At 38.8% G+C, this 12,580-nt stretch overlaps 1 protein-coding gene across 1 annotated transcript in view; it reads right to left on the bottom strand.

Annotated features, from left to right (window-relative positions):
• The window catches only part of hdac8 (histone deacetylase 8), a 56,011-nt gene that overhangs the window by 33,161 nt on the left and 10,270 nt on the right, over positions 1-12,580 (bottom strand). Inside the window, exons 8-9 of the mRNA XM_037688352.1 lie at positions 6,197-6,369; positions 5,503-5,597 (exon numbers count right to left, since the gene is read on the bottom strand). Coding sequence (XP_037544280.1) covers positions 5,503-5,597; positions 6,197-6,369 — 268 coding nt within the window. The remainder of the gene's footprint in view (positions 1-5,502; positions 5,598-6,196; positions 6,370-12,580) is intronic.

The following is a 12,580-nucleotide window of genomic DNA, read 5'->3' as shown; positions in this document are numbered from 1 at the left end:
GGGAGGAGACACGAAGTCACATCTGTGTTGCCCGCCTGCTAGCTTAGCGCTATGTTGCTGTCGGTAATTGCCGACCGGGGAGTGGGGGTGCTGTGGAGCGGTATGTTAGTAGCATTTTTGATAGCGCGTTTGTGTTGCGACCCGTGACACAGCAATACCGACAGTTGGGGGCAGGCGCTCGGTTCTGTTGACGGTGCAGGGCGCCCCGCTTGTATAATGGTAAAGCACTGGTATTACCACAGATGACCACTGTGCTAACAAATAGGGAGAGAGGAGCGAACCTGCTAATGTAATGGTGAGACACACCGGTGTTACTTCTGTTTTCATGTTGTGGACAGCAGCAAGTTCTGACTTCAGGTCACCTCTGTTAGTGATTCAGTTGAACCAGTAGTGTGCCTGCACGGCCAACTATTATTCATTTGAGCCAATATTATTCATTACAATAGAGTCATGTGATCTTTTAACATGTACTTGCTCATTTTATTACCATCATTTCTTCTGGGTGCCTAACTTGTTTTGTCAGTGATTGTAATTGAAATAAAGCAACAAAATTAAAATAAATTTTAGTCCACTTCTACTTGAGCACCTTCAACAGTTTCCTATTTGACTAACATCTGTTTCATCCACAGTGATAGAGATTAATCCGACAGTGAAACACGTGAAAATTCTATAAAACAGTCCGGCGCATTATCTGACAGTAATGAATGTGTTCATTCATGTGGTCTACAGTAGAGCAGAAGGGTTGAGACACACACACAGAGGGCTATAAAGGTAGGTTTTGTTTCCCATGTTGCTGAGACTTCAGCTCTGCTTGGTCATCATGGATAATGCCCCTCTTATCAAGTGCAGGCTGAGCCCTGAACACATGAACACCAACACACACATTTCTGTGACTATAGTACTGAAACATCACCTTAATAAATCACATCCTTTCAATTTCAAGAAGACATCAACTCTGTCATGTTCAATAAAGACAAGCTGTTAAGATGTTCTTTCATTTTTGGTTTCAAGAGAAAAACGTGTGCGTTTGCGTGTGTGCCTCCTCATGATCGTCATCTACGGCAGCTGTCCGCACTGATAGTTGCTTTGTTTTCGGTGAGTGCTTCTTAATGAGGTCAAAGGCTATTTAGGACCACTGAACGCTGGCGAGCAGAAACAAGAGGTACCTTCATCTCACTCAGATTACACACACACACAGGCACTCACAGTGATTCATTACATTTGACCACGATGAAGTCTGAAAACCAGTTGCTGGGAAAAGAGAGAGAGAGAGAGAGAGAGCCTCTTTGTCCTAGAGAAAATACAGGAGGAAGGAGAACAGATGGATCCACTGATTCCTATTTGAAAGCCCTGCACATAAAAGGTTAGACTTTGTCTGAAAAATAAAAACAAAACATTTTTTAAATGTTTTTTAAAAGGTGTACAAAAAAAAAGCAAACAAAAGATGAAACAAAAAGCAATGCAATGAACTGGGATATACAGTGGGTCTTCTGGTTAGTTATACGTACTCCAGCATAACTAGGATGATATTCCTGCTGTAAGTGCCTCGTGCTACACTGGCAGTGCTACAGCTAGCTGCTGATGCCATTATTAGAGCTTGCAAATAACCACAGAATTGTATGTAAATGCCAGTGTAACGTGAAACTGATAACAGTGTAAGGGTTCTAAAACTAGCATTTACATGAACCGACCATGAAACTCTTATGTTTTTTTAAAGCTGAAAACAATCCACTTTATTCCTAATCTCGCTTAGACTAGCCATTAGCTCATCAGTCTGATCAGAAATAGATTCTCCTAGCTGAAGTGGTTCAAAGAGTTATCTGAAACAGATAACTGTTCATAATCTATGCACAGAACTTCACTTTTAAACTGAACTATTGCTATAGGCTCCCATCATGCCTTGTGCCTACTGCACAGGCCTGTGGGGGTAGTATTAGTTTGCGGTTAAATCAGTTAGTCAGATAAAGATTCAGATAAGTTATTTGTACAATAAATGAGGTCACTTGTCTACATAAATATATTGAATGGTCAGATTTTCTTTTATCAATCAATGTTTTTCCTTTTCCTTGATGATACAAGCATCTTCCAAGATAAAAATGTCATGATTCATTAGGTTCAAACTGCGAGTGAGTCAGAGGGCAGGATCCTTCCTTTTCACACACGGCTTGGTCAGCATAAAGACCTAATCCACTGATTTTAACTGAGTCCAGATCCAAAGAGGCTGGGAACACTGATCTGGATGTCTAAAGATTGGGTTTTCTTTCCCAGCAGAACTTTATTTGCACTTGTGGCAGCAAGACAAAGAAGATCACAACCGTTGGTGGGCACAGTTCCGCTAATCCGCTAACAACTAATAGCAGAACTATTTCATTTTTTCGTTTAGTGGATTAGCAATTTCGCTACATTTGAAAACCGATGGCAAAATTAAATAAGGTTCACCAACATTGTCTACTAACAAAATTCACAAGCTTGTTCCTGTCTGTTGTGGGCGTGTCTCGTTAGTAGAGTCCGTTAGGCACGCTATTGGCTGACCACATAAGCACGTGACAAGATGTGATTGTTCGACGCAACTTCAACTGGAAGGAGAAGACGTCGTGACGCAGACTGAGTGACAGTCGTCTAAGTGGTTAGTGGATTAGTGTTAGCTTCTGCAAATTTTTTAACCCGTTTGGCGGTTTAGCGTTAGAGAAGCTAATTTTTCTGTTAGCGGAGTATGGGTTAGCAAAGTTAACTTTTTGGTTAGCTGTGCACATCACTGATCACAACAACATTTTGTGTTCCGTGTACCGAGTTTTCGATTATTATATAACTCTTTCAGCAGCTCTAAAATGTAAAATTATACTATATTGTGAAATATTTTTCCTGAACTGATGAAATATTTTGTGCTGAACTTTCCTCACACTTTTTCACGAAACTCTCAAAATGCATGTTTTCAACCATGTTATCTGTTGTCTATTTAAATAACTCATACATTTACTTTATCTCTTATACTTTCTTTTCTCTACTTTTAAATAGGGTGAACCAAGTTATTGTGCTATGAGATTTTACAAGGCCAAAACACCCCCACCCCCCACAACGAGTTTAAAACTGTATTGCAAATCCATAAAGAGGCTGTCACACAGTGACCCATCAGAGTATGCAGACATATGAATAAATAATGCATTTACGCTGGTGTAAGTTGCAAAAGTTTGGTGTAAATTTTGAATAAGTCACCTGCATGCTGACCATACAATGGCATAAGTTTTGGTATGCCAATGCCAGCCAAAAATTGTATGCATGCACAACATTTCAACATGTTGCTGATAAGTTAGGCATGAGTTACAGGGATGCAACAGGTAAGTTATGCACAGTTTCACATACATTACATGTAGGTTACTCAAGTTGACATGCGTCACCACAGATGCTACTGAAGAGGCATTGGAGCCGGCACAAGAGCGACAATGGCCATCGTCGTCTGAATGTTTATTAGATGCAAATGAAAGTGAGGGTAGGTGGGAAGGTGATGACACTGAAGTATGAGTGAGTTGACCATGGCCCCTTGCTGCAGTTTCCTTGATCACAGATTTGTTTGTTTTCTTCTGAGGCATTTTGATCGATGCAAAATTACTGAAGGGCAGCAGAAGGCAGAGAGCTGCCCTTTTTACCATATACATGTATAACGTTGCACCGCCCTATAAGTCACATCAGTCTAAACATGTCTAAAAATGGAAAAATCCATAAATATATCGCTTCGCCGTATATGTCGCACCTATTATGCGTCACCGCTGAGGCGCCATGTTTGTTACGCGTCACCGCTGACAACCCGGAAATGTGGGCCAGTGTTGTGCCAAAAATCGATAGGCTGCCAAATGATGGCCACGGGAGCGTGCACGAGAGCACTTTAACAAGAATTTAACAAGATTAACATTTAAAAACAATCATTTGTTTGCTCGAAATTATAGTAAAGGTGTGTCTAGTCTAACTTTTCCTTAATAAATGCACTTTGACGATCAAATCAGCTGCATTTCATACGCCGATTGGCGTCCGCGGGAACGCACAGAGGGACGACTCACTGTGCATTTCTTCAAAATTTAACAAGATAACACCTAAAAACAATTATTTGTTTGCTCTAAATTATAGCAAAGGTGTGTCTCAGTCTAACTTTTTCTTAATAAATGCACTTTGACAGTCAAATCAGCTGCATTTTCACAAGTATTTGCTGCCTTGGTGCTCCGAGGAAATCAGGAAGGAGGAACACTGCATATTTCTTCAAAATTTAACAAGATAAGCATCTAAAACTATTATTTGTTTGCTCGACATTATAGCAAAGGTGTTTCTCAGCCGAACTTTTACTTAATAAATGCACTTCAATGGTCAAATTAGCTGCATTTCTCTGGGGCACCGCAGCGAAATGAAGCTGATTTGACGGTTGCTCCAGGCAAGCTGGATGAAGGTGGTAGTTTATGGCAAGCCGACTGTGTCATTAATAGCCACTTTTACCTATTACATGACACAATGGCATAACATACTACTCGAGTGCCATCTAGTGGCTGAAAATGGTAGTGTTCAATATTTGCAGTCAGAATGAATGAAAACGGTCATATCTCAGCCAAAAATTGATTTATAAATATGGGAAAAATCCATAAATACTTTGCTTCAGCATATAAGTTGCAGAATATGCAAACTGTGCAAAAAACGCGACTTATAGGCTGAAAATTTTGATATATCTGATGCCACAAAACGATCCAACTTGCTGTGCTCAAGTTTGGAATAAGTTACACTAATGTTGTGCATAAGTCAAAAACGTTGTCATACATTTGTATAAGTTACGTATTGACTAGGAACAAGTTATAGAAAATGTACTCATATGTTAAAAATAGGTTATATTCATTCAACTCGTTAGTATTACGGTATGTATACTTGCAAGAGGCTTTCAGTTGTTTTTTTAATTTCATCTTCAGAGTATGCCAGTGTGTTGGACAAACTTTTCAAAAGTCAGCATAAGTTGTCTGAAACGTTATAGAGTGTCAGGGCCCTGAAAAAGCCTGTTTCATGATTTTGTCTCATGAAATTGTCACTGATAAAGACCCCGCCACTTTAAATCATTTGGTTGGAATGGTTCACGAACATGTCAGGCATTAGGACCACTCTGAACATCCCCTAAGCTGTGCTGAGCAGCTTCTGCAGCTATGTGCTGAGAGGAAGAGCCTCCGTTGTGCTTTTCTGGTTAAATATAATAGACAAACAATTGTAGACTCTGTCTTTCTTTCTATTTTGGATGTCATCTATTGTGTATACATTAAAGTAGTTAGATTAAACACTCACATCAGATTGTCAACACCCCCACCTGTCTGACTCACCTGAGGACAAACCTGCTTATTGAGAAAATGGGCATTTTTCATTTGATGGGCAACTCAGCAGGCAGTTTATGTGAATGTGTGTGTGACAGTGCAATGAGTACATTTGTCTTCAAGTGGGAATATGCAAATATGAGTTACTGTGGGTTTTTGTGCATAGTTTTACCTCGTGGTCGGGTATTTCGGAGGACAGAGTCTTTCCCAGCACCACTCCTGTCAGGTACGTCCAACAGCGAGCCGTATTAGCCAAGTTATAACCTCCTGATGAGACATAAACAGATGGTTACACACACGTTTGATGCCACAGAGTTCATGGGAGACTGTTAAACTAGTCAGATGTAATAGAACTGAAGAGAAACAGACTGATGAGACGCAACACATCATATTCAAAAAGCAGCAGGAGGCACCATATTAGGTAAAAACCATCTCTGCTCTCTTTGACACGCATCAAGCAAAGACCGAGTCAAGAATGAAGAGGGTGGATGTGAGTAAAGTCAAGAGAATGACAAAAAAACAAGACGGAAAGGAGGACATAGCGTAGAGAAAAAGTATTTAGGACAAGGAGGGAGGGAGAGAAATGAAGAGAGGTCGGATTGTAGTTGAGTAAAATGGCTTCATTGTGTCGTATAATTAGCAGCTATCATCTGGCTGAGGGCTGAGGAGTCTGGAACAGGGCGCTGTGTGTGTGAGAGACTGTGTGTGTGCACTGAAACTCAAAGAAAATCCACACACACAAAAGATATGCTGAACTACTGACATTGGGTATCTGTTTTTAGGCACATAAACAAACACATGTTTGTCTCAGGGACACACAAAGCACAGCATCAGGGCAGAATAATAAACACACAATTAGAGAGTACCTCCTCCTAGCAGCAGTGTAGGTAGCTGCCACTGCAGGACATACTGCAGACACTTGCCCACCCCCACGGGGGTCATGTTGAAGGAGCACATGGGATCGCCCGCCATGGTGTCGGCGCCGAGCTGCATCACGATGGCCTCGGGGTTGAACTGTGCCTGCACCTCCTGCAGCACACTGGAGAACAAGGCGACAGAAAACCAGTTGATGCTTCTCAGAAGAACATCAGGTTGAGGTGTTGAAATGCTGATGCCAGTTTTTAGAAATTTGGGCAGCCAATAAAGCAATTTCTTTTCATTTTGGGCCAGTCATTTTAACTAGAGCAGAATGCTACAAAAACATAAAATTGCAATACTATTATTCAGTATGCCAATATCAGTTGCAACTAGAGAAATTGCATTTCCTGCGAAAATGCAGTGTGAATGCTTATTGATTAAAAACACTGCTGAAATTAGCTAAAAACATGCTGAAATGTAGCTGAAATGGAAGAACAAGCCTAAGTTAGCAGACAAAAGCAGAAAGAACACATATTTGCTGAATTTGGTTTGAATAAGCAGAAATTAGCACAAAAATCAGTAAATCAGCCAAGAAAGTTGAGATTTGCTAAACAAATAGTTGAAAAGTAGCTGAAAGAGCAGAAAGAAGCTTAAATTAGCAGAAGTGGAAAGAGCACATTTTAGCTGAATTTGGCTAAAAATGTTGAAAGGCGTGCAAATAATATGAAATTAGCTGAAAAAGCTCAATTAGCATTAAAACAGCTAAACAGAAGCTGAAGTAACTTAAACTAGCATGAATAAGCTGAAAGGAGCACAAGCTGAAATTAGCATAAAGAGGTTAATTAGGCTAAAAGAAGCAGAAATTACCACAAAAATTTGAATTTATCAGAAAACAGCTGAAATTAGCTGCAAATGCTAAGCTGAAAAGCTAGAACAGACATAAATTAGCAGACGAAAGCAGAAAGAACATGTTTGCCCAATTAAGCTTAAAGACGCAGAAATTACCTCAAAGAAGTTGGAAATTATCTGAAAAAAGCTGAAATTAGCAAAAAATAATTTAAAAAAACTGCTGAAAAGTAGCTAAAAAAATCAGAAAGAAGCTTAAATTATCAGAAGGAAGAGGAGAGAGCAAGTTTTCGCTGAACTGGGCTGAAAAAAGTTTAAATTAGTGCAAGAAATGTGGAATTAGCCAAAAAAGCTGCAATAAAAATAGCTGAAAGTAACTGAAATAGCAGAAAAAGCTGAAACTTGAATAAGCTGAATGGAGCACACCAAGCTGAAATTAGCAGAAAGAAGTTAGAAGAAGCACAAAAATGTATTTAGCAGAAATAATGTAAAATGATCACAAAATAGCTGAAAAAAAAAACTGCTGAAAAAAGTAAAAATTTGCACAAGGAAGCTGAAAGAAGCTGAAGCAGAACAAAATGTGAAAGGAGCAGTAAAAGGATGTAAACAAGTCTATAGATTTGAAGGATGTAAAATGAGCTCAGTTCATTTTCTGTGGCAGAAAAGGCTAAATATTTCAAAAAGCTAAAGTTGCACCAATACCAAAAGTCATAACACCCTTCTCCTGAACGTTTTGATTTATGAACAAAAAAGGTTGAATCATGTCATCTGGACTTCGTTTTTTTTTTTGTTACAAAGAAACGTTTCGCCCCTCATCCAAGAGGCTTCGTCAGTCTGAGGCCTAGCCATCTGGTATTACCCAGAAGCCACCCTGACTCTTGTGTTTCAAGCCTGCCTCAGATACCCCTGAAGTCTGGCCTTTTCACTAATGGTTTCAAAAACACAAAGTTTGTTTTCTCAGTCATCCAGGTATATAACAACAAAAAAGGTTGAATCACAACCTTTGTTGTTGAAACAGAGTGAATGCTTCATAAACATTCACACAATAAACCCATTTTTTTCCACTCCTCTATTTTTCTATTGTCATTATAGTTATCATTAAATTCTTTAGTGTTGCTTTAACATTTACATGTAGTTTTTGTCACGGTCTGTGGTGTGGTCAGACCCAGGTGCAGACAGGACTCGGGAACTCAAGAATAAAATAAAGAATATTTATTAATACAAACAAAAACGGCTGACGTGGCAGCTATATTTACATTAACGATGAGGAGACACAGAGGGAGACAGGAACATGACCAATCTATGGACGGGGGAACAATACAGAATATAGAGAGAGACTAACGAGGGGATAAACACAAACACCTGGGGAAGGACAACAGGTGGCAGAGGAGGAGCTGATCACATGAGGGAGAAACACTGAGGGCAGGACAGATGACGCAAGGATCACAAAACTCACATAGATCCTCTCAGTTTTAGCATTTAGCTACATTTTTCTAGACCAGCTGTGGACATTTAATGTAGTGGAGTTCCATCTGATTGCCAAATATATTATTAAAATCCAGTTTTAGTTTGCAATTCAAAAAAGCACCCTTCTTGTGAAAGATGTCCTGGTTGTGAGAAGTGAAGGGTCTGGTGTCAATTATACACACGCTGTGCTGCCCATAGATGTGTCGGCCATTTAACTGGCTTAGCTGACGACATATCTAAATAAATTTAAAAAGTCAGCTGACTAAGCAATTAATCTACCTTGAATATGCTTGGAATGTCAAATCAGTCAACTTGAGTGGTGGGGTTTGTCCGAGTTAATCAGTAGAGCAAGGACAAAAAAATGAAAAAAAAAAAAACAACCAAAAGACATATTTAAGTTTAACAACAAAATCAAGTTTTTGATGTCCCTCGGTCGTTAAACGTGAAAGATTACTTTTCTGTTCCAGGTTACAGTGCTTCAAGGAAAAAACTATTTAAGCCAGGGATGTCCAAAGTGCAGCTCGGGGGCCATTTGTGGCCCTTGGAGTGATTTTGTGTGGCCCGCAACTGGAGTTTAACGATGGTATACAGTCCCATATTTTTTGGCCTATAAGCCGCGTTTCTTTTGCATAATTTGCATGCCAACTTATAGGACGAAGTGACGTATTTATGGATTTTTCCCCACATTTATAAACCATTTTTTAGCTGAGATATGACCGTTTTCAATCATTCCGACTAGAAAAAAAACTGAACAGTACCATTTTAAGCCACTTGATGGCAGCAGAGTAGTAGTAGCAGTAAGGCATGCCGTTGTATCATGTAATAGGTAAACATGGCTATAATGACAAATTCAAAAAAGTTCAAGACAAAAACAACTGGTTTTTATTTTACTTTACTTTATACTTTATTGTTTTTGTCTTGAACTTTTTTGAATTTACCATGTCCTGGATGACTGAGAATCTTCACCAGCTATTAATGACACATTCGGCTTGTCAAAGTACCCCACCTTCGTTCTGCTCGCTGCTTGGAGCAACCCCATCAAACCAGCTGCACCGCCCCAGCGAAATGCAGCTAATTTGACCATTAAGGTGCATTTATTAAGTAAAAGTTCAACTGAGACACACCTTTGCTATAATTTCGAGCAAACAAATAATTGTTTTAGGTGCTTTTCTTGTCAAACTTCGAAGAAACGGACAGCGTTCCTACCTTTTTTCCTCCCTCCATGCGCTCCCGGAGCACAGAGGCTGCAAGTACAGCTGATCTGACCATTAAAGTCTTTTTATTAAGCAAACCTTAGACTGAGACACACCTTTAGTATAATTTCGGGCAAACAAATAATTGTTTTTAAGTGTTAATCTTGTTAAATTCTTGTTAAAGTCCTCCGATGTACGCATTCACGGCCACCATTTGGCAGCCCATCGATTTTTGGCACAACACCGGCCCACATTTCCGGGTTGTCAGCAGTGACGCGTAACAAATGCGACGTGTCAGCGGTGACGCGTAATAGATGCGACGTTTACGGCAAGGCGACATATTCATGGATTGTTCCACTTTTTAGATATATTTGGACTGATGCGACTTATAGGGCGGTGCGGGCGGCGGAAAATACAGTAATTTTGTCCCTTAAGCTTAAGAGATTGATGTAGACCTTTTGCAAATTTAATGATAATTTTTAGGTTTAACAGCAAAATGAATCAAATAAATCTCAAAATGAGCAATATTGTTTAATACAATATTTTGGCAATAAATCAATCAAATCAAAAAAATTAATTAAAAAATAAAGTAATAAAATGTGATTCTTTATGAAGCTTTTAATGATGTGGATCTACAATGATTTAGAACACCTCCACCAAAATTAGTAATTTATTTTCTTTCTCCAAAATATTGTTCAAGCTGAGTAAAAAAAAACTAACAAAAAAAACCCGCTAAAAATATTTACGCTTTTTATTATTTATTTATTTATTTAACATTTTTGTGGCTCGCAACCCCTTTCATCTTCAAGGTTTTGGCCCACATATGAAAATGTTTGGACACCCCTGATTTAAGCAATTACACTAATGGCCTGGAGGCAGATCAGCTGATCACACATGAGCAGCAGGCTGTGAAAAGAAAAAATACTGTTGGCATTTGTTTTTTAAAATAAACCCATAAAATCCAAGTGTTTCTAATCAATTGTTTCTGAGCACTATGTTATTCCAACTACTGGGGTTATAAGGGCTGTGTGCACTGGCCCAAACCTCTTCAGTCACTGTTTTGTTTTTTAAAATCTGGTACATGAACATAGATGAACATTACACTTGTGCATTTATAGGCCAAAAACAAACAAACAAATTAGCTTCATAAATCTGCTATTAACTTCCCTGATTTCTAAAATAAAACTAGCATTAAGATCAGTCACTAGCAAGCTTTAATCAGTCGCTGTTTATTGGACAGAACTGTCAGAAGCTCTCTGTCTATGGTTCCAGTAATCACTACATAATAAAAAATGTCTTCTCAAGTGACTCACCTTTCTGTAAGATTATAGGTACGGCTTGATTTCATATCATTACACATGTTAATTGTATACGAGGACCAGTAATATCTATAACCTGGTCATAATTACAGGAATTTATGAGCTGAAGCCGTGAGTCCTGAAGCCAAGCAGAATGCTGGTAAGAGCTAATAGTCAATTTACAAACTCCCAAAATAACTTACGTTTGAACACGACTGACATGACATGAACACATGTTTTCTTTTAACAATTAAAACTAAAATGACTGAACAACCTTTAGCAAATTGTATGTTTTAGGGATGACTAAAAAGCATTATTTGTGTTTGCTTGTTAATCAGATATACCTGTCACGATAAAAAAAAATTGCTAGGCGATTAATTGCCTCAGAAATTATTGTGATAAATGATAATATTGTTTGAAATTTGACAATAATTAGTAATTATTGTCAAATATAAGAATAAATGCTGGTTAATTTATTTTGTGTGTAGTACTTTTTTCGACCACCGGATGGCAGTATAAGACTGTTTGAAACGAAGGATGGATAGTGAGGGAGCGAACAGCGTGTCTCTTTAAGAAAAATGGGAGGGAGGCCCCTTGACGTGACATGGGCTGTCTCTCTTTGGTTCTCAAAATGGTGGATGATCGTGTGGTTTGAGCTCTTTAGCATAGCATTTTTCACACAAAGCTTTTAATAAAAAATAAAAAAAAATCAGAAACAAGTTCTCAGCTTCTTTTTGCAGAGAAAAACTTTTAACACGAAGGCACGGGTTTCAACCGTGAATTTTGGAGCTTCGACAAGACAGAGGTTTTTTCCCCAAGGTCGGCCTGTTAGCTTATTTCCTAGCTTAATCGATTTTAATTATCCAAAAACATGATTTTGGGATCGTTAAAATGGATTTTAAAGAGAAAAGAGAAAGGGAGGGGTCAGTGAAGAGCACCAGAGTTGAGCCTTTTGTCAAAAAGTGTCTTCAGAGAGAGACACGAAGAAACAGTAAAGCCGATAAATGAAAATGAGGTTGATAATTTGCATTTATCATGCGATTAATTGATTTATTGTTTATCGCAACAGGCCTAATCATATACCTCAGCTGGTGACAGAGACTGGACAAGTCTAACTGAATATAATCGTCCACTATAACCAACATGCATCTCCATCCCTCAAATATGGATTTTAATCATTTTAAGAATTACCAAGATGGCAGGGGAGCCAATTCAAATGTAAATGGTATGATGATGTCCCCGTCACTGAGGGGTTTGAATAGTGAATGTTTATAGTTTTCGAGAAGAGAGTTTTACTAGACTGGACTTGAACAGGGGATAGAAGTAAACCTAAATGTTAATGGAGCTAAATATTTCAGTGGGGAGGAGCTACACTGTGGAGAAGAACAGAGGGAGGTTGTTTTGTTTGTTTGTCTTGTCCAAGGCAGCGCAGAGTGACAGATCCTGGTGAATGACGGGAGAAATTTTATCCACCACCAAGTGCACTGGTGGAGCCAAGGGGGTGACCAATGGTGGCCTTGACCACCATGAATTAATCTTTGACCACCCCAATCATTTAAGGAAAATACACTTTTAAGACATACAAAAC

The sequence above is a fragment of the Nematolebias whitei genome, chromosome 1 (assembly GCF_014905685.2).
Source record: "Nematolebias whitei isolate Nwh7 chromosome 1, NemWhi1, whole genome shotgun sequence".
NCBI lineage: Eukaryota > Metazoa > Chordata > Actinopteri > Cyprinodontiformes > Rivulidae > Nematolebias > Nematolebias whitei.
This window is presented reverse-complemented; position numbering and strand designations above follow the sequence as displayed.